Below are 23,250 nucleotides of genomic sequence, written 5' to 3'. Positions count from 1 at the left end.
ACTACTACTACTACTACTACTACTACTACTACTACTACAACTACTACCACTACTACTACCACTACTACTACTACTACTACTACTACTAGTACTACTACTACTACTACTCCTACTCCTACTACCACTACTACTACTACTCCTACTACTTCTACTACTACTACTCCTACTACTTCTACTACTACCTCTACTACTACCAACTCTACTGCTACTACTACTACCTCGACTACCACTACTACTACCTCTACTACTACTACTATTACTACTTCCAACTCTACTGCTACTACTACTACCTCTACTACCACTACTGCTACTTCTACTACCGCTACTACTACTACTACTACTACTACTACTACTACTACTACTACTACCACTACTACTACTACTACTACTACTACTACTACCTCTACTACTACTATACTACTACTGCCTCTACTACTACTAGTGCTACTACTACTAATATTAATATTTAATAGTCAAACAAATGACGCACATAATAAGGCCTCCCTAAGCCGCATCGGGCTTGCCTGGCAGAACCTGGAAGGCATCAAGCGGTTTTGTAAATTCTAATAAAACTTACTACGACATAGTGTCAACCGAGAACAAATAGCCATCCAGCATTCACGAAATATGTGCAGATCTGTAACGCATGTGCCTTAACGCCTGTTTCAGTTTTTGTTTGGAACCATGTGGGAGAAAGTCGGGATTGTGTCATCGGCGTATTGAACGTTTGAAGAGGATACACCAGAGGCGAGGTCGTTAACAAAGAAGTTGAACATCAGTGGACTAAGTAAAGTTCCCTTAGGCACACCTGTCTTTATAAGAGAACATTGCTTGAAAATTACAAAGACAAATATCGTGAGTTCTATCTAGCACGATGTTTTCAAGTATAGAGCTAGAAAGTTGCCCCGAAATCCAAGTTTTGTAATTTGGTTAGCCAGAGGGTATGGCCCAGGCCGTGAACGGTTTACTGACATCGACAAATAGTCCACATGTAATCTCGGTATGACGCAAAGTATGGTTTGATAAATAGAAAAATCTTCGAGCAAAGTGTGAGTAAGTCGGCCTCACGTAAACCCATGCTAAAATGGGGAGAAAACATCACAAGTTCAACTAAACCGTCATACCATTTAAATGAGTAGTGGCACAAAATTTTTGGTTACGTTTTTTTTTCGAGAGTATACGTGCCTACGAGCCCACAAATCATAAAATAGCGCAATAAATTTTCGAGCGCAGCATAAATAATTGCTTACAGCTCCGTTAAGTCATGTCAGTTTCGGTTTCGCTCAAGGGGACACCCAGGCAGCCGCAATGACGGACAGGCGTATTTGACTACACTTCTCGTAGCACCCGGGCCGATTCCGGCATAGCGGACGCGCGCGTGCGCCCTGCCTGCCAGACTCTTCGCAGGCGCACGCGACGTCAGTCCCAAAATTTGTGACGTGTGCACAAGACGTAAAAGCGCGCGCCAATAGCACCGCGGCCGCCTCGATACGTCAAGGGAGCCCCGAGGTCGGCCGTTTGTGTCGAAGCGCAGATGACGCCATGAGCTCGCTCGATGACGCAGATAATCGTTGTCATGCGCACAAGGATTAAAATTGATTTAAAACATGTTCTGCTTAACAGTTACGGTTTAAATTTCCGAGCGATTATCTTTATATACAAATAAAGCTTTTTATCTTTGCTTTGAAATTTAGTGTCAGTACTCCTTTAACACGTGTTTCTGCAATATCTGTCCTATACAAGCGAGAACCGAGATGGGTCTGTAATTATTAATTTTAGTGCGATAACCGGACGAAGTAAAGAAAAAACTATTGCCCTCTTCAAGTGTAAGGGGAAAGAAGAACAGCTTCAATGTGTTAAGAATTTCTGCGAAGCACTTTTATCGAAATACCATCATGTGCAGGCGACGTGTTGGCTTTCAGCGTAAACAAAATTGACTTGAGGTCACCTTCACTGAGTAGTGGCGGATAAGCCGAATCGCAACGCTAATCTGCAACATACAAAGCCGGGGATTTCTCGGGCAGCAGCCGTGACCCGCGAACAAATATCTGTTGAAACTATAGGCAATACTGGGTCCATCAACAGAAAAATGGCAAAAAGGTATTCGTTTTTGCTGGACTGTACATTGAGCCTCTCATGCCGTTAATTAAGGACAAAGTTTTCCCAGACTCAAAGCGCCCATGTTCAAACTTATTCTGCATGTGGTTGCGTTTTGCGAGAGGGACTATCAGATTTATCTTATTTCGAGTTTGTTTAGAACTTGTCCTGAGCATTGCATTTTGTAGGGCCCGTTTCGCTCGAGCCCAAAGGATATTTTTTTTCTTTAATGGCGACAAGGATTTCTTTTGCCATTCATTTTGTGTTATTGTTTCTTTGCCTTACCTCAGCTCTTCGTGTTGGAGTTTTCTTCAGTTCATCGAGTAAGATTCAGAACGTTTCGTGCATGTTACAGGGAGATATGTTACTGTGGCGGTCAAACTTCGGCGAACATGGAAGAACGTGGCGCGAGCAACTGCTGGGGCATCCCAACAGCGCCTTGCGGAAACAGCACCCATGCGCGTTGCGTGTACCGCGCATCGCGTCGCCAGGCGGCAGCGCGTCGTCGGGTGCTTGCGAGCGGCCGGCGCTCACGGAGCAGTCCACGTAGCCAGTGGCTGCCGTGAACGCCAAAAAGAAGTGCTGTGGCGTGGAAAAGAGATCAGAGATTTCTTTTACGCGCAGACTAAACGGTTGATGCAGGGAAGCAAGAATGAATTGCGGTCTTTCCCTACAACGCGCACCGTCATTCTGCAGCCGTGAAGATCGCTATCACGAGCTGTCACTGCGGGCTGAGAGAGAAGTCGGAGCCGCAGAGGCGTAGCAATTACTTTAACCAACGTGGCTGAAGAAACTACAGCGCAGCTTCTCGAAGGCCCTATTGGGAGCAAATAAAGCATCCCTACAGCCGTCGTCGCTGGTTCAAGGACATTTTGATTTGCCCAAATAGTTTCTGTAACTCACGCATGGAGTGAGGACCGGGCCCACGATTTGCAGCTAGCGTAACTGTTGTGCCCTAACCAGAGTTCTGAAAGGACACTCGGCATTTGTTTTATTTTTCCCTCTGAAAGACGCGCCGCTCTGTACGTGGGCACAATGTTGGTACCACACCACTTACGGGATATCGCCTGCCGCAATACGTCTGTTGCGTTACTATAGAGCGCTACTGCTCTGTTCGGTAGTATATAAACAGTGCAAAAATATTTAGACATGAAGATAAGCGGAAAACTTAAGATTTATTCTTAGCTGCCATTCCGCCCCTCTCAACGCATTTTGGGGGTGAGAGCGGAAAGCGTTCTCGTTGGCTTCACTCCACAACTTATATTACTGTAACTGCCACCCAGACGAGGAAGTTGCGTGTGTGTTTTACCAGAAGACCAAGAACGGGACACTACCACGTCATCGGTGTTCGGTGCTGGGCCGTGAAATAAACGTTCTTTGAAATAGAGAAGCTAGCTTCCCCGTTATGCTCCCGGGCTGGAGGCGTCACTGAATAACTTCATGTTGCGGGTTATCTAGCTTCTCCTGTTTAACAAAGCCCCTTAACAACCCGAAGTAAACCTAGTGTTTTACGAATACATAGCTAGCAGATGACAGAAAATACACAAATTAAGAAGTAAACTAGAAGCTACGGTTGTTGACAACCTTGCACAAAACTCACGAAGATACAAAAAAATCTCAAGGAACCTAAGCATCGTACGGTCGAGACTCAATTTTTTGGTTACAAAGGAGGTTCGTAGTCAGAGGAGCATCGTCAGGCCTTTCGAGAGCGGAAAACGTTCGACAGCTCGTGGTGACGGCCTGTGCTAGGGATCTTTAGGGGTGCAATAGGAAAAGACCATGATTCGTTCTTGCGTTCCTACATTCACCGTATTGTCGGTGCGTAAAAGAAATCTGTGACCTTTTTTTCAGCGCCGCAGTATTTATTTTTGCCGTTCACTACGGCCACTGGCAACGTCGACTGCTTCGTTAGCGTCGGGAGCTCGGAGGTAGCAGGCGAAGCGCGGCCGCCTGACGAGATCTATTCTCCTTGCCCCCCCTCTCCCCGTGCTCCCCCCCAACGCGCATGCGCGCTGTTTCCGCGAGGGGCCGTGAGTATGCACTATGTAGTAGTAGCTCGCACCACGCGGTCCCGTGTTCACCTTAAGCATGGATGAAATAGGGCGCCCCGATTCACGCGTCCGCCGTACAGGGTGGAGACACGTAAGAAAATGTTAAGGGAAGCCCTAACATCACGTTTGTGAAGCCGCACCCACCATGTCAATAAGCGCACTGAGCCCAGGACCTTTGCCATTCTCCTCTGCGGTTTCCGGGTCCATAACCGTTCGCAGGACGGGTGGCTCGCGAAAACGATAGCCGACGACGGGAGCAGTGTTTGAGTACGTACAGCACGTCGGTCTTTGTGCGCCACGTCTCAGCTGCGATGAATTTCACTTTAGGTGAATAAGTTGCCGCAGTGGTGTGCAAGACGCCTCACTGTTGCGTGCCGGGTTGCCGGGTTTCCAAAACTTGCCGAAGCTGAGAAAAGGCATTTTCTCACCGGCAGACCGGCAAGGATGGAAAACCACTTCGCGGAATCTACGAGATATCGCCGCAAAGAACGGCAACTATGCTCACCGACGACGCCAAATACTAACCATCGCATCGTTGCCTTCGAAGGAACATTAGGCCACAAAGAAAGCGGTGGTAGAAGAAACGCTGTCAAATCAGCTATAGGCGCCTCGCTATGCTGGCAACAGAGCGACTGCGCTGTGTTGCCAGCGTAACGAGGCAGCCACAGTTAAAGCACCGCAAATAAATGTCCGTTTTCCTAGATTTAGCTGCCGCAGCCGTAAAACAATTAGGCCACACTGTCTAAGGGCTCATTAGAAATGACGTCACTTGTTTCTTGCACACATTTTGCAATGCATTGGGATGCTAGGGGCCTCTCCTGGGTATTAAATTCAGAGCATTTCAGTAACTCACGATGTCACCCGCGTTGACGTCCGTAGTCCGCACCGTCGTTGTCCCTACTATATAAAAAAAATACTAACCGGCGCCCGGTTTCGATCCCTCGACCCTGCGGGTGGAACGCAATGTAGATGGTGCTCTACCCACTGCGCCACAAAGCCGACACAGAATGGGACGCTACGAACGCGCCTTATATCGTTGACTCATTCAAATTACTGCTGACGAGCGCTCTCTCGTCAGCAGTTGCCACAAGTGCAACAACATTAACGTAACGCAAACTACTTAACGTCGTGCCCCCCCCCCTGAAATGCTCTGCATTTGATCGTGCCCCTCGCGAGGGGGATGTTTCACTGCGTCTTCTCTCGGTCGCGGGACCCGCGGCGCCATCTGGCGGAGGCGCGGCACAACTCGTAGCACTTTGAAAAGATGCGGCTCCAGCCAGCTGTGTGTGTGCGTGCCGCACTTGTACAAATGGCGAGTGCATTGTTTCTTTGCTTTTAAGTGAAGCGTGCGCACGTTTACAGTCCTTCATTTATCGCTCTGCAGTTGCTTGGACGTTGCTACGGTACTGTGACGTATACGGCAGCTCACAGCTATTTTTTTCTTAGGTGGTCGGGTGAAAAGGAAAAGGAAGTGCACTGGGGATTCTTTCTTTCCTCCATGGCCCTAAGTGTGACCGCCATAGTACATGCAAAGTTGTGTCACTCGTAGTGGGCGATTTGCCTATCAAGTGCCCTTGGATCAACGACTGAAATACTTGTTTTCCTGTCGGCTCGGCACACGGGGGAAGAGTTTGGTAAGAAAGAGCACGCAACAAAATAATGGTCCGCAAGTTCAATTCCAATTATACAAAGCGGGTTTGCACGTACGTTGATGGGGTCTAAACAAGCCGTTACGAGCTTACGGGACATAAATCATAATTCCTGTAATACATCTTCAACGGTTTGAGTGCAATACCTACCTGCCTGAGCATAAATATCTCCGCGTTATTAATCTTACTGCGATGCTGAGGGCGCAGAGAACCTTCTGTGTTGATACCGGGCACCAAAAACACGAGTTGCGCCTAATTTGCAATTGCGTGTTGATATTTTCGCTAATTCTCAGCGCAGTATGGGGGGAAAAATTTTCTGCTGGCTTCATGTAAATCCTTCCTGTTCGCACAATAATGACGTTGACAGTAGTATGATTGTGCAGTTTAGAGTATGGAAAGGTTTTGCTGAAGCAGCAAATTATCGAACGGGAAGCGCATGCCCGAACCGAAAAATACCGAACTGGGAGCACACGCCCGGTACATGGTAGGGTCAATGGGCTGCAGAAAATTCATCGAGCGCCGTTACATCAAACACCTGTTCATTAGAGCCGTTTTGTTGAACACTGTTTCAGAGAACGCAGTTTGGTTAGAGGACTTTTCATCCAGGGCAATTCATCGATTTATGTCACGCACATAGACGCAGGGCCTTCAGTGTGAACGGATAGAAATAAATTAGATTGTTGTTTTTCCCCCAGCTAGTACCGTCCGGAGGACTGTGGTTTTTTTTTTTTTTTTTTGCAAAGGAAAAAAAACGCATTTTGTTTCGCAGAAACTCACTCCACCCTGGGCATTTCGCCTAAATCTGGTCGATTGTGTTTCTTTGTCTGTATTCGAGCATGTACTTGTTTCAAAATGTTTCTAAGTGCGTCCGAATGAGCAGGATGTAGTATTTTATTGAAGCGACGCCAGTGTTTCCGTCTTCGGTTGACAACTCTATGCTTTGGCCTTCCTGCCCCCTACCTGTCACCCCCTCCTGCGTGCACCTAAAAGAACTCGACGGGTGCGTAAACTGGCCAGAGTTACTCCTCGAATTTCTAAAAATATGTCCGCTCGCAGAGGTTCGATTAAATGAAGCGGAGGAGGTTCCACCGGCCACCCCGAGGCTGGTGTGCGTGTTCGAAAAGAACTACGTCGTGGAAAGTCGCGCCAGCTTCCTTGTGCACTGCTGATGCGCGTCACCTTGATTTCCCCCACGTTCTGGTCCATTCAGTATTCACACAAGATGGGCGGCCAGAAGAAAATAAATAGGTAGAAAGCTGGCACAGCAGGCTTTCTAACGTTGTTTGAATCGCACGCCCCAGCATTTGACGCGGTGTTTTTTGCCGCATGAAAGAGCAGTGAAAATCTTAGACGACTGTCTGGAAATACTTCTGCGAGGCCAGCAGCCGCTAAAGCAGATAAATGTTTTACTGGTCAAACAAGAGGCCCTCAAGCGCGTCTCCAACGACCGGCAAATCGTGCCGGTAAAAGACTTTTTGAGGGCGATTGCTAACCATCTAAAACAGTGAGTGCGTTCTTGTACGCTTTTATGGCATTGTACAATGTAGCTACGTATACAGCTAATTTCTATCTTGCAAAATAAACTTGTACATTTCTGTACCTAGGTTGATTAGTTTGTAGAGCGCACCCAAAATCTGTGCCTTCTGGCAATCTGTGCTGTAAAACACTTTGAAAATACAGGGTTTCAGAAAACCTAAAAGAGAGTAATAGAAGGTAAACTTTTGTAAAGATAATACAAAGGACGCGTCACCCGAACGAAGCGCGTTCCTTCTGTTGCTCATTGAAAACAATCGCCGCAGAAATGGTCAGTCACGATGACTTCTGGTTGAAAAAAGCACGTTTTTTTTATGCAATAATAATGCTACGGAGTGCTTTATGCATTTCTGGTTGATTGAACAATATTAAAATTTTCTAGCAGAAATTGAATCGCTCCCAAAACTTCCAAACAGCATTTGATGAAACGGTCGACGTCACTTTGACGAAACGGGGTTCGATGAATCTGCTTAGATGAAATGAACATGCCTTCGATGAATCGGTGTTTGAGGAAACGTTGTTCCGTGAATTGTCGCGTATTCAGAATCAATGGAGGTCACACGGGATACCTCGAGGCAATTGCTTGCAGCGAGGCGTGAAACAAAAAGCATAAATACCGTTTTGTTTGTTAACGATCGCTCTGTTCACCCCGTGGTCAAGCAAACAACGACAGAAAACAGGAAAATAGCGAAGCGCTGATCCGCCCACCTCAAAAGTAACTGTAGGCTGAACGCCCAAGTAAATATGTTGGGAATTTGATAGAAATATTGTCTAACTTGAAGCCGCTCATTGGTACTTCGTGTTTTGCGATGCAACGAATGCTTTGAATTTTTCTGCGCTCTATATTCGCGAGTTTTGCCGTTACATTGATGTGTGTAATATTGCAGAGTTTCTAGTTACGAAGTTGGTGGTAGATGGGAGTTATTAGGGCGATATTGCTGAGATCCTATAGCCGTCGTGAGCGGCCTACCTATCAGGTGGCTGCTGCGGCACTTGGTGAGACCAGTGGGGCGCATGCGCGTCGTTTCACCTTGGCCGCACGGAAAATTGGGGAAGGTGCTACCACCGCACTCTCCAAGTGTTTTGTTTCTCCGAAGGCCAAAATACGTGTCCTTTTCTTGTGGTCTAGTGAGGCTCAGTCCGCGCTATGAAACTTACAGTGTCGCGTGTGTATAGAGCCATTTCAATTTAAAGACTCCGCGCGTGCCAATGCCGGATTCTTCGCTCCATAAGTCATTTATAACTTTCGTATTAATTTTAAAAGGCACCGTTCGGACAATGGGAAGGTCACCTTGACTGCAGTGTAAGTTAGCCTGCAGTCGCGGTGCACTTTGTATTCCCAGTGACTCTTGTGCCCCTACAGTGGACAGGTGGTTGCTTCATGGAAAATGTGAAAAAATAAGAACACATGTGTCGCCTCGTTCACTTTTGTTGTCCGGTCTTACCCAAGCATTCTTTTGTTAGAAGCACTCTTGCTGCTTCAGAGACACCTTTTCATGACTGTCAGTCGCTGTTTCGGGTCTTGTGATACCATTGTTTGAACATAAACGGGCTAAAGCATGTGTACCATATGCTACTTGCAGACAAGGATGCTAAGCAAACAGGACTATCGAAGGAATAGTGCTTCGGCAGTAGGGCTGACGCCCGCGCTGTTCTTGTCGCACGAAGTTAAACGTACCAGCTGAACTAGCTACTTACACTATCAAAAATGTTTTCCGTTGGACCCCACTACCGTCGGGTAGAAATGTCAGGAAAAAATAAGTACCAAGTCACGAAGAGTGCAGATGCGGATGGTTTTGGTGGGGAAGATGAATCAATATTTAAGACGAAAAAAAAATGAGGCAACGAACTGGCGAACACGCGTGGCGACTTCAATTAGTTGGCACTATTTCTTGCAGTTCCCACCATATTTTGAAAGTTGGATGCGCCTTGCTAACTATCTCTGCCGTGAAGATGTATACAAATGACGTTCAAGGTGACGAAGGAAACACGTGTATTGTTTGCACCTGCTGCTGTAGTAGTTAGCCGCTACGCGTGACAGCTGCTTATTCATTTAGGTGTGCTTCCGATGACCTTGTCCTTTTTAGTTTTAGTAATTGCAGCGTTTCTTAGATTGATTTTGTTTAATGACGTATTTTTGGTTATTAAAAATACGGTTAACAAAGAAGGGAGTATGGCGCTAGATTGGTACATTTTAAAACCGGTACAAAAAAGAACATAGACCACCATTGCTAATAAAAATGGCTAAAGTCGAAGCATTCGATTACAAGAAGATAATGTAATGCCAGTCATGTTTTTCTGATTGAGGTGACGCTCGATGCTGGGCTGCTTCTCTGAGTTCTCTTTTCGGCGTTCTGCTCCCAGTCGTTGAGAAATTACATTGTTACTGAAGTCGACAAGCAGCCAAGCTATGAGGAAGCTAACGAGATAAGATGGAGCCGGCGGGCAGTGAATGGGTGGTAACAAGGGAGTGGAGCGGCTTGAGTCACAAGTGATGTGCAGATTATTGTAGGTTCCAAGCCATGACCTGAGTTCACCCGTGTGTAAAGGGGTGTTTGTAGGCTGGCTGATATTTTTGCTTTTGAACCATATACTTTAATGGAGGGAGTGTAACAGCCGCCTGAAGCTCACTGTGGCAGGTATGTTTCGGAGAGCCGCTGATGAGACTAAAGGTGGAGGGGATGGGGTGGGGGGGGGTAAGGTCCGTGAGGAGGATGAAGCTCATAAAGTAGTGCATCTACGTAATGGCCGCGATAGCAACTCAGAAGTTAGAAGCGGCCTTTTCTCGAAGTGCGGCTTTCGTTTCTCTTCAAACACGACCCCCCCCCCCCCCCCAACACACACACGCACAAAGACACACAGGCTGACCATGGCGAATACACATGTGCTTGTAAATGTTGGCACTGAATGCAGGCTGCTACCGTTTCGAGAAATGTGCTGCTAGGAAGAACACCATTTTGTAAGTATCATAATTGCAAATATATATATATATATATATATATATATATATATATATATATATATATATATATATATATATATATATATATATATATCAATATATATATATATATATATATATATATATATATATATGTGTGTGTAGCGAATCAGAAAATGGGAAATGAGGGACTCGTAGAAATAACACAGAAATAAGGGTTGGCAGTCAAGAACACCTCGGAAAGCAAAGGGGAAGTTTTGTTAGCTCATTGAAACAGATAAAGAATTTGGAAAGAAAGAAAGAAAGCGAAGAAAAAATGCCCGCCAGGTGGGATCCGAACCCACGACCTCCAGAATACCGGTCTGGTGCGATAACCACTACGCTACCGGCGGGGCGATTTTCTCCCCCGCTTTCTGGGGTATTTATGTCGATGTAATTTTGTTCCTGTGCTTGGGGGTGGTAGCCAGCGCCACTCTGACTTCTCGGGGTGAAGGGGACCTTCTTTTTAATCCCCGCGCCGTGACTCGAGTGTCTACGACATGTCGAGAGTGGTCAACCAGCGTTGAACCCTCTTATGCTCCCTATGGCACCAAGACTGCCAGAACAGAGGCCCTCGCTATGCATGTAGCGAATCAGAAAATGGGAAATGAGGGACTCGTAGAAATAACACAGAAATAAGGGTTGGCAGTCAAGAACACCTCGGAAAGCAAAGGGGAAGTTTTGTTAGCTCATTGAAACAGATAAAGAATTTGGAAAGAAAGAAAGAAAGCGAAGAAAAAATGCCCGCCAGGTGGGATCCGAACCCACGACCTCCAGAATACCGGTCTGGTGCGATAACCACTACGCTACCGGCGGGGCGATTTTCTCCCCCGCTTTCTGGGGTATTTATGTCGATGTAATTTTGTTCCTGTGCTTGGGGGTGGTAGCCAGCGCCACTCTGACTTCTCGGGGTGATGGGGACCTTCTTTTTAATCCCCGCGCCGTGACTCGAGTGTCTACGACATGTCGAGAGTGGTCAACCAGCGTTGAACCCTCTTATGCTCCCTATGGCACCAAGACTGCCAGAACAGAGGCCCTCGCTATGCATGTAGCGAATCAGAAAATGGGAAATGAGGGACTCGTAGAAATAACACAGAAATAAGGGTTGGCAGTCAAGAACACCTCGGAAAGCAAAGGGGAAGTTTTGTTAGCTCATTGAAACAGATAAAGAATTTGGAAAGAAAGAAAGAAAGCGAAGAAAAAATGCCCGCCAGGTGGGATCCGAACCCACGACCTCCAGAATACCGGTCTGGTGCGATAACCACTACGCTACCGGCGGGGCGATTTTCTCCCCCGCTTTCTGGGGTATTTATGTCGATGTAATTTTGTTCCTGTGCTTGGGGGTGGTAGCCAGCGCCACTCTGACTTCTCGGGGTGAAGGGGACCTTCTTTTTAATCCCCGCGCCGTGACTCGAGTGTCTACGACATGTCGAGAGTGGTCAACCAGCGTTGAACCCTCTTATGCTCCCTATGGCACCAAGACTGCCAGAACAGAGGCCCTCGCTATGCATATATCGAATCAGAAAATGGGAAATGAGGGACTCGTAGAAATAACACAGAAATAAGGGTTGGCAGTCAAGAACACCTCGGAAAGCAAAGGGGAAGTTTTGTTAGCTCATTGAAACAGATAAAGAATTTGGAAAGAAAGAAAGAAAGCGAAGAAAAAATGCCCGCCAGGTGGGATCCGAACCCACGACCTCCAGAATACCGGTCTGGTGCGATAACCACTACGCTACCGGCGGGGCGATTTTCTCCCCCGCTTTCTGGGGTATTTATGTCGATGTAATTTTGTTCCTGTGCTTGGGGGTGGTAGCCAGCGCCACTCTGACTTCTCGGGGTGAAGGGGACCTTCTTTTTAATCCCCTTCTTTTTAATCCCCATTTTCTGATTCGCTACATGCATAGCGAGGGCCTCTGTTCTGGCAGTCTTGGTGCCATAGGGAGCATAAGAGGGTTCAACGCTGGTTGACCACTCTCGACATGTCGTAGACACTCGAGTCACGGCGCGGGGATTAAAAAGAAGGTCCCCTTCACCCCGAGAAGTCAGAGTGGCGCTGGCTACCACCCCCAAGCACAGGAACAAAATTACATCGACATAAATACCCCAGAAAGCGGGGGAGAAAATCGCCCCGCCGGTAGCGTAGTGGTTATCGCACCAGACCGGTATTCTGGAGGTCGTGGGTTCGGATCCCACCTGGCGGGCATTTTTTCTTCGCTTTCTTTCTTTCTTTCCAAATTCTTTATCTGTTTCAATGAGCTAACAAAACTTCCCCTTTGCTTTCCGAGGTGTTCTTGACTGCCAACCCTTATTTCTGTGTTATTTCTACGAGTCCCTCATTTCCCATTTTCTGATTCGCTACATGCATAGCGAGGGCCTCTGTTCTGGCAGTCTTGGTGCCATAGGGAGCATAAGAGGGTTCAACGCTGGTTGACCACTCTCGACATGTCGTAGACACTCGAGTCACGGCGCGGGGATTAAAAAGAAGGTCCCCTTCACCCCGAGAAGTCAGAGTGGCGCTGGCTACCACCCCCAAGCACAGGAACAAAATTACATCGACATAAATACCCCAGAAAGCGGGGGAGAAAATCGCCCCGCCGGTAGCGTAGTGGTTATCGCATCAGACCGGTATTCTGGAGGTCGTGGGTTCGGATCCCACCTGGCGGGCATTTTTTCTTCGCTTTCTTTCTTTCTTTCCAAATTCTTTATCTGTTTCAATGAGCTAACAAAACTTCCCCTTTGCTTTCCGAGGTGTTCTTGACTGCCAACCCTTATTTATATGTGTGTGTGTGTGTGTGTGTGTGTGTGTGCTTCGCTGTACGGAATTGTTATTTATGGTATTGTATTCTTTTTATCGTTGTATTCTAGTATTCTTGTACTCTTTTGTATTCGTAAGTACTGCCTTCGAGATGTTGTAACATTGCGTACGAATATCTATGCGTACACGTTTAGGCTCTTCCTTTACAAGCCATGAGTTGATAGTGAGAGCAGCGTTTACTGCCTTCTTTTTGATTTGTTGGCATTTAGCTCTGCGGAAAAGGTCCTTTTTAAATGGTGCTGAACTGATGGATTGATTGATTTATTGATTGATTGATTGATTGATTGATTGATTGATTGATTGATTGATTGATTGATTGATTGATTGATTGATTGATTGATTGATTGATTGATTGTGGCGTTAACCGCGCTGATTAAACACCTGTGGTAAGTAAATGCGAGCTATAGTCGAGGGCTCATTTTTTTTTTTGACCGCCCGGGTATTTTTAACCTGATGCGAAGTCGCAACATACAGGCTTTCTCGCTTTCACCTGCATCACAAAAGCAGCCACCGCAGTCTAGACCAACTCGTGTGCATGGGATCAGCAGCACAACGCCTTAGCCACTGGTCCACCGCTGCGGGTTAATGATGCTGATCTCGAATCAGTCCTTGCTGTGGAAGTATTTTGCTCAAAATAAATCGCACAGTGTAATTCGCGTAGCCTTTGCACCACATGTAGGCTGTTTACCACGACGGGTTTTCACGTATTTGACTTTTTTTGCAGGGGGACCACGGAACCCACACCAAAAATGCTACACCAACCTGGGTTATCAACCGTGCCGAGTGGCACATTCTGGCCAGCGTTGGCACTTCGACATCATCACAAAAACTTGTGTGAAGACCGGCGCCTGCGCTGAAAACCGCAATAATTTTCTTTCAAAAGAAGAATGCGAATACGCTTGCCCTGGCTGTGTGTATATGATTTATGCTTTTTTTTCGGTTTTTAAATTCCAAACAGACCGCACCTTCAAGTGCGCCCTGTTTTCGCTAGAGAAATATTGTCCAAATAGGTAATGCAGTAGTAGATTATTGCTTTGCACAGCGCCCATCTTCGACCGTGTACTAGAAAAGGAAGTGGGGGTTCCGAAAGCGCCGTAAGAGAAGCCGCAGTTATGTCTCCGTCTCAGTTCAAAATTTGGGCTATACCATTTGGTTCCCATAAGTCGACGAGTAGGTATCAGGGAAAACGACATCATACGACGCCATGTGGAGAATAACTAAATGCTATCCTCGCTCGAGCAGTATTACGAATTGTACTGAATGTAAGAAATGTTTCTTACATTCTCTTTATTCACGTGTTGGTGAAAGTTTTATTGCGTACGATACAAGTTGTTCAAGCTGTATAAAATTGATTTTACTCCAGGCTTTAAACTTGTTAGGACTACTGACGGGCATCGTCTGTAGTCGGATCTGGAACTACTATAAGACATTTAGGTTTTACTCTGAAGTAGATGATAAGGCGCGCTACGAATTCGCAGTTCATATCTTGGGGGTAGCACCTGCTAACTAATATTTTCGAGGAAGTGCCCCTAATCTACAAAACAAATGGGTGGAGCTTGGCAGTCCGTTAACACCATGCATATCAGGATCACGTGTGGTTCTAGTAGGCTCATATTTGTGACTGTCTCTAATTTTGCTGAGACTGTAAACGTCCAGGCGAACCGATACAGAATTAAAGGGATGGGTTTTGTTCGGGATATTCCTAAAGTTTATAGCAATCGTGACACGTTGTAAATGCAAGGTAGCCTATTTTTGCCAACTTACATGACCTAAACGTGGTCCAGGTGAGCCAGTTCTGTAATTCTGAGTACTAAAATAGTCGAAAACAAGACTTCCTTTCACTCAGTTAAACGCAGCACGCCAGAGGAATACGAGCGAACATGTTGGAGGAGTTTAAGAAGCTTTGTTTTTCGTTTCTTAGACTTGTAAGAATGGTGTGTTTGAATCGTTTCTAAATTTTATGTGCGAAGTAAAACTAAAATGCAGTTCGAGCGCCACCTGTACTAACACGCAAAGGTAGAATGCCCCCCCTCCGCCCCCCCCCCCAAAAATTCAGGGACTATCAGAAATGAGGTGTCCTGCACCGAGTATATATAGGGAGTATAGAAAGCCCATTAAGCCGCTCAGAAGCATAATAGTGCTGACATTTCCGCCATTAAAATTTATTGTGCAATCTCATGTATTAGTAACGTAAATGTTCAGTGTATTTGGGAGTTCCGTAAAGAACATGTAAGACTGAATAGTACGCATAGCAGTGAAAGTGTACCTCCCATTTTTTTCTGTCGGGGAAAGATTTGTGCTTGAATGTGCAAGAATGTCGAGATAACACTTATAAAATACTCGTTAAAATTAGCCTTACGGAGCCAAGTGTAAGTCGGCCTAACATATTATAGCAGCATTAGAAGGAGCGCTTCACATGAAAAAAAAAAAGAACGTCAGAATTATAATTAATCATATCTGGAAGGAGCGCTAAATACACAGAGTACCAACGGGTACGTGCGTTTTTGTATAAAGGGATCTTTTAATGCCGATGCAGAACGGTTGTTGTCTTACTCTCATTTATTCTGGCTCAGGCATGTAATTGCCCTTGTGTTAAGAAAGCGCTGAAGTGGCAATAAAAACACATCAGTCACCACAATTTCCGTTGATCTTTATTGATGTTATTTTTACAAAATTAATATGCTTGTAGTTAAATCGAGGAAATGACTGACTTTAGTGATTGTATTTGTACTGTATCAACGATTGCAATTTTATCTGAAAGACGCTTGCATGGCAAATTTGTCTTGGTTTTTACCTTTTTTTCAGATTCTTTTTGCCTCTTTCCTGTGAAGGAAGGACACTGTAAAAATACGACTGTCAAACAGCAGTGGTACTTTGACCCGTACTCTCATCACTGCAAGAAGTCGCATCATTGTGTATTCGGAGAGAATGCTTTTCAAAGACGGGAGGAATGTGTCTCCACGTGCCGGGCAGGTAACTACAAAAATGAATTTTTGTTCTAGATGTTAGCAACTTGTCTTTCGATACCGTTATTTCCTGCCCTGAAAGCTGAGCTTTGGGAAGTCCACGAAATACGTCGCCACAGTTGAGCAGTAGAGCTTCAATGAATGTTTCATTCCCGTTTATTTTTCAGTAAATACGCTTTTCAGTATAAACGCTTTCAGATGATCTCTAGTTTAAAGTAACCGCGTTGAAGTTTCGAATTGCGACGATGAGCCTGAGAAGGCCGAGATGATGTACCTTTCGAACAAAAGCATCGCGAAAAATGTTCGGTCATTTAAAACCTAGTCTAAGGTGATAGATGACAAGCAAAGGAAGTGAGCTTTTATCCGCGAAAACAGTTATCGTGGTTGTATGCCCGAGAGACAGTAGAGCACAGTTACCGATGTATTTAGTCTTTGGTTAGAAATGAACGGTAGACATGTCAACCTTAGGTACGCGCGATGAGAAACGTTCATTAATAGACGGTAACACTGGCATCTTCATTAAGGGCTAATATTGATTAACGTTGCTTCTAACATTGGCCTCGTTTTAAAGAGTATAGCCACTACCGATGGTCTCCAAAGACGTCTGCAAAATATTTGATGTCCAGCTTACAGGAAAACAAAATATTGAGTGGTCGTGACTTTTATTTTATTTTATAACAGGAAAGCTGCTTGGCAAATCGTCATTTTTCGTGTCTGCAGTTACAAATACCAAGAAATTGCAGAGCGTGCCCACGTGATCGCGCGCTTCGCGGTGACGACCCGGCAGTTAAGAAAACGAAGAAAATGCCTAGACTAGTGTGTGCGCGCACGTCGCGACGGCTGCCCAGCGTCCTCTGCGCACGTTCGTCAAGCCAAGCACACCCACTTAGGCAGATCGGCCAAGATGGCGGCGACCACCCGGCAGTTATAAAAACAAAAAAAATCCCAAGCGCTCGTTTGTTCGCGCTTTGCGGCGATTGCCTAGCATCCTCTGAGCCCGTTTGTCAATCCAAGCATACCCACATAAGGAGATCTCGCCTAGATTGGAAAAAAAAAAAAAACTCGAGTGCTCCCTGTTATTGTGGCAACACTACCTCGGAACGAGAATGACATGTTAGAGCGTACGTCTCTCCGAGGTGACGTCCAATGACTGTCCCCTCCAAAACAGGAAGCAAACTGACATTTATAGCAACAATGATAGATTAAGGGTCGTTGCTGCAGCGAAGAAGTAAATTGGCTGAAATCGTGGACTTCCAACCTTCGTGATCGTCGTGAAGGTTACGTACAGCAACCTTCTAAATAAATAAATAAATAAATAAATAAATAAATAAATAAATAAATAAATAAATAAATAAATAAATAAATAAATAAATAAATAAATAAATAAATAAATAAATAAATAAATAAATAAATAAATAAATAAATAAATAAATAAATAAATAAATAAATAAATAGAAACAAATAAAAGTGTAAATCTTGATTAAACTTCCGTTCCTATTGTTTTAAAGTGGACGTCTGCGACGCACCACGGCCATCGGAACTGTGCCAGAGCGGTCAGAGGGCGGTGTGGTTCTACGATCCAGTGTCTATGAGCTGCCGTTCTGATGTCAACTGCCACAACAGAGGGAACAACTTTCCAAGTATGCAAGAATGCTTGAAGGTGTGCGTAAGAAGTGAGTATTGATCGTATCTGTTCTCCTACTTGTTCATTTTTAAATGTTACCTCAGTTTGTGGAGATCGAGAACCCAGGGAGAAATGAAATATAAACAGTTTCTTTATGGTGGGCAGAGATGCAGGGAGATGCTTACAAAACGCACCATCAAATCGGTAGGTGCTCGATTAATATGAAGAGCTCATACGTTCGTTAAATTGTTTCGTAAACGCTGATTGTCACCATTTCTTTCAGACAAGGCGGTATTGATGTATTAAATATGTTCCGTATATTTATTAGTAGTTGTGTACGTAGATCTGAATGTAGTAGGTGTAATTCTCATGGCACAAAAAAAGAAAGCCTATGAGCTGCTTCCGCACTTCTTTCATTATAAGGCAGTTTTATATTTTTAGTGACAACATTTATTGACACATCCTTTCCCCTCCTTCACACCTTCACCACCAAAAAAATAGACCTCCTTTTGGATGATCTTCGCATTAGTAGAGAAGTATTGTTTGTTCAATTGTTATTTACAAGCATAATTCCTGCTCCCTTAAAAGTATCTTCAAAAGCTTTTTACTCTACATGAGCTGCACAGAAAAGAAACACGTCTATGATATTGCCACGAAACATTCATTGGGTTTGTTTGCTTATGTTTTGTTTTACCTGCCCGGCTGCGCCCGGCTGTGTTACCTGTCTCCCAAGCGAAGAGCGTGTTCCATTCTTTATTTTTATGCCGCACCGCTTATCGTGTTTTAATACGGAGAGCGATTCGCCCTAACGTCCCTAGCCCAAAATAATCTTCTTGATCTACAATTTTCTGGATGTAAATCGACGGTTCTAGAAACACTCTAGATGGTTCTAGAAGATAAAAGCCTGCATGCAGAGCAGACGCCACGGTATTCGATTCGCCGACACCAGTCTGCGCACGTCGCTTTTTTGACTGCTGTTTCGCCGCCTGTGTGTTTAAGTTGTTAGGGGAGCACAAGTTTTTGACTTACTGTAGGGTTAATGCGCCGATGCAACGCAGGCGATGAGGTGCGCCGTAGTGGCGGGCTCCTGATTACCTTTGACCACCTGGGGATCTTTAACGTGTGCCGAAATCGGAGCGCAAGTTCGCTCCAATAAACTTGTTTTTCCTTCAAGACAGCTGCGTCGTCTTTGGCTACGTGACAATATAAAAGTCGCTTTGTAGCTACTGGTATACGGAAAGTTAGGTATAAACGAGCTAGATTATTTTACTTAATGCTATTTACAATTCACGAGCTAATGTTACGGCGAAGATATTAAGCTGGGGTGTGTGCAAAAATTGTTCTTGTTCGCTTTTCTAGTTCACTTTTTATCAGTTCCAAGATGGAAACTAAAACTAATATTTTTTTGTCAGTAAAATAGGAATTGTTACTTAAGTCATCCGCTGCGGTGGCTCAGTGGCTAAGGCGTTGGGCTGCTGATCACGAGGTCGCGGGTTTGATTCCCGGCCGCCGCCGCCACTTTTGTGATGGAGGCGAAAAGCAACAACGCCCGTGTGTGCAAGATTTCTGCGCACGTTAAAGATCCCTAGGCGGTAAAAATTAATCAGTAGCCCTCCACTACGGCGCGCCTCATCGCCTGCGTTGGGTAAGCGCGTTAAACCCTACAATCAATCAATTTTTACTTAAGTATGCACAATTTCCACAAATCATCACCTCCAATGAGGAGAAACCCTTAAATCACGTAGCTCCTATAATGAATAACGGACTGCATTCCAACCATTCACAAAACCTATAATTCTTGATTCTCGACGCAAAGAAAAAAGCTAAAAGTACACAATTGTAACAAATTACTTGCACTGTGAGCCACAATTTGCATTTTGACGTTTACATATTTCGTTAGACACAAAAGCATACCTATGCCTTGTGGTGGCGTAGATTAGGAAGATTCTTGGAATTGTAGATGAACCCAGTACTGAAATATGAGCCCTACAGAGCTGCTCTTCACTAGGGGCAGCATTGAGTGATCCTAAACCAAGGAATGTTTGTAATGCCTGGCTTCAATGAAAACTTTTGTGTGCCTGTTACGCCAAAAAAGGCAAGAAGGGCTTGCCCACGAAGTCGGTAAGACTGTGAGTCGGCGCGCCGAATTAGCGGCTGAATCGGGTGTTGTTCTGCCGTACCTACTGTTTGAGCAGCCGAGGTACACGCCTGTGTGGGGATGTAGAGGAAGCTGGTAGAGCGCTGTGGCCCCTCGAGTATTTGTGGCAGTACAAGGTGAGAGAAACTCATATCACCGAAGCAAAAGCTGCTAAAAATGAGCAAATGTTTACAGCTATAGCTGCTAGTCAGCGTTTGGTGCCTTTTTGCTGTTACAATTCACAGTAGTGCATAACGTTATTTTTATTTTCAATGCACTGCAGAGCTCAAGAGGGGCTTTAACATGGGTGGGTTTGACGCACAGCCTACATAACGCAATATAGAAGCGCTAAACGTACAAAAGGTTGCGAATTTCGACATAGTAATCACCATACAACAGCAGCCATAAGAAAATTGCCAAAACGTGCTGGAAGTTATACGAAAGTTTAATAACAAAGGTTATATCATGAAACTTTGCCAACGAATAACTCAATCAGTTACATAAGTACACACACGCACAAACGGCGCAATGGGTAACATTTATTTGTTGAGGTGCCTATATCTTAGAACAGATCTAATTAAAGAAAGCAGACAGGCCCAGGCAAAGAACTAAAATGTTCAATCTTTCGAAAAATAAACATTTTTTTTGCGTACGCGGAGAGGCTGTAATAGATTATTTTCATGCGTAATTGCTTCTACATGGCGTAGGTTTTGAGTACGTCAAATATTCGATATAAAATTGCAAAAACGCTTTAAAATCGTCACATCCAAAAGCAATAAAATTTTCTTTTTTTTTGCACTAGGAGTGGTGGCACCGCTTACAATCAGCCCGGTGTGCTTGACGCCTCCCCCGATCCACGGATGTGCCCCCGTCGTGGAAAGGTGGGTCTACAACGTGCACCTAAAAAGGTGCGAGAGAAGATTCGCCTGTGCGGTTGCTGGGAACAGCTTCAAGACGAGAAACGACTGCGAACACAGCTGTCCGACGGGTGAGCAGCTCATTGTCCCCACTCTCTGCTGTATATTAGACTATCATCATCATCATCATCATCATCATCATAATCACCTATCTACGCTCACTGCAGAGCAAACGCCTCTCCCATTAATCTCCAATCGTCCAGGCCCTGTGCTAACTGCGCCCAATTTATCCCCGCGAACTTTTTGATCTCTTCTGCCCATCTAACTTTCTGCCGCCCCTTGTCACGGTTGCCTTCTCTAGGGATCCACTCGGTTACCCTTAATGACCAACGGTTGTCTTGACTTCGCATTACATGCACTGCCCACGTCCATTTCTTCTTCTTAATTTCTACTAATATGTCCTTCACAAGCGTTTGTTCCCTGACCCACTCCGCTCTCTTCTTGTCCCTTAATGTTACACCTATCATCTCCCGCTCCATTGCGCGCTGACTGGTCCGCAATTTAAGTTGAACCCTCTTACTGAGCCTCGACGTTTCTTCTCCGTAGGCGGGTACCGGTAAGATGCAGCTGTCATACACTTTCTTCTTCAGGGATACACTATATGCGTCAATAAAAAATATTTTCATGGAACAATTCAAGAGATGAATCCCAATGAATATGAATTGACTATCGGCGAGGAGAAAATATGACGAAAGTGCTCCCGCAGAACAAATGTGCGTTTGTGAATTCTGAAAAAAGATACAACGGTGCGAAAGCAGCGGCTGGGGCGAGTTGGATGAGGAGCTAGTTCGTGCAAAGGTGCAGCACTGTTTAATGCTGCGATATAGGTCCTTCTTTTAGAAGTTAAACACCCCTGCTGTTCTAGTTTCGCGTGGGGGAAGGCAACGTTTTAATCCTCCTGTGATTTTAACGGTTTATACTCAAAGTTGGAGCGCTCAACTGGCAGGGGACAAACAACGTACAATGTAAAATGTACAACTTGCAATGTACAGGGGCGTATACAATGTACGAAAGGAGTGAAGGGTGAACTAGCAAAGGAATTTTATACGTTACCAACGCCTCACTCGTTTTACACTGTCATCCTTTTTTGTGTACCTTGTCAGTTACAAGCGCGCTCCCTTTCAGTACGCGCAACGGTGTAAATAGTGTTGCATCATGGCGGCCATGGGAGCAGTCGTAGTTGATTTCACCCAACCGGCCAAAGTGATTCCTCTCACTGAATAGCCAGAGTCACTGTTAATTATTGATAGTGATTCTGGCTACTCAGTGAGAAGAAGCGGTTTGGCCGGTTGGGTAAAATTCAAAAGAAACTGCTTATATTCAGTACGGCAATCCTCGCTGGTGTTCTTCCACACCTGCAAGTGATCAGTCTGTCTTGATTTTACCCAACCGGCCAAAGTGCTTCCGCTCACTGACGAACCAGAGTCACTATCAGTAAGTACCCGTAACTTTGGATAATCAGCTAATCCAAATAGTGTTACGTCATGACGGCCATGGGAGCAGTTGTAGTTGATTTCACCCAACCGTTCAAAACGATTCCGCACACTGACTAGCCAAAGTCAGCTGTTAAGTATTGATAGTGACTCTGACTTACCAATTAACTTGAGTGTTTGGTCGAGTTGGTACTCCAATGACTTAATGGTAACAGCGCGAACAATTAGACGGAGGTCGAAAAAGTGTGGCTGCACGGAGAAGCTCTCACTTCCAACTGATGATTTATTTCGGAAAACACAAATATATCAGTATTCAAACATTATTCTGGTTGCGCCAAAAACATGGGAACCAGACAGGCACTGCGCATAATAAAGATACCAACCGCATCTATACAAAAACAGCAAACAAAAATGCGTGATATAGCACATGGGGAGCAGGGCGGCGGAGAACAGATAACCCAGTTCTTTCTCTGAAAGACTGTGGGACGGCATACTAACGCATGCGTCGCAAAGACGTGCCATTTCGGCGGCTTCTGCTGTCTATCTTTTTAATTGATTGTTGCTCCTAAAATGATCCCACGGTCATTGTGCAGAGGGGCGCAGTCCTTACGAAGGGCACAATTCTTGCAATGGGCACTCAGGTGTCCAGTGTGGGCACTGGGAACATTTCTAAGGTGTTCACGAAGGCGGACGTTAAGGTACCTTGAAGTCTTGCCGACGTACTTTTTTTTCCGCAGGAGAATGAAATGACGTAGACGACGTTTTCAACGCAAGGTGCAAACTCAGTTTTATTTTTTATCTGGCCGCTATTCTTGTTTGAGTTGGCAGGACATGTTTCCTTGCAAAGGTTTGACAGTTATTGGGACACTGAAAAAACTTTGTTTACTTGGGAACTCGCCCCTATGCGCTTGTTCGTGTAGCCACTCGCTTTCGTCATTCGTCTAATTATTCGCCCTGTTAGCATTAATTCTGGCTGACCAGTGAGTAGAAGCGGTAGAAACAAACCTAACATGAAGCCTTCCTGCACGCAAAGGTTGATGCTTCGAAA

At 45.1% G+C, this 23,250-nt stretch overlaps 1 protein-coding gene across 2 annotated transcripts in view; it reads left to right on the top strand.

The window, feature by feature from the left end:
• The window catches only part of LOC144140839 (papilin-like), a 41,684-nt gene that overhangs the window by 10,425 nt on the left and 8,009 nt on the right, over positions 1–23,250 (top strand). For both annotated transcript variants that reach the window (XM_077672347.1, XM_077672346.1), the window contains exons 2-5: positions 13,850–14,035; positions 15,931–16,098; positions 17,600–17,764; positions 20,655–20,840. In XM_077672347.1, the coding sequence (XP_077528473.1) occupies positions 13,850–14,035; positions 15,931–16,098; positions 17,600–17,764; positions 20,655–20,840 (705 nt within the window). The remainder of the gene's footprint in view (positions 1–13,849; positions 14,036–15,930; positions 16,099–17,599; positions 17,765–20,654; positions 20,841–23,250) is intronic.

Source organism: Haemaphysalis longicornis, unplaced genomic scaffold (assembly GCF_048455015.1).
Source record: "Haemaphysalis longicornis isolate Haplotype H1 unplaced genomic scaffold, Haemaphysalis longicornis Haplotype H1 scaffold_52, whole genome shotgun sequence".
Taxonomy (NCBI): domain Eukaryota; kingdom Metazoa; phylum Arthropoda; class Arachnida; order Ixodida; family Ixodidae; genus Haemaphysalis; species Haemaphysalis longicornis.
The sequence above is the reverse complement of the archived record's forward strand: the minus strand, read 5'-3'. Positions and strand labels throughout refer to the sequence as shown.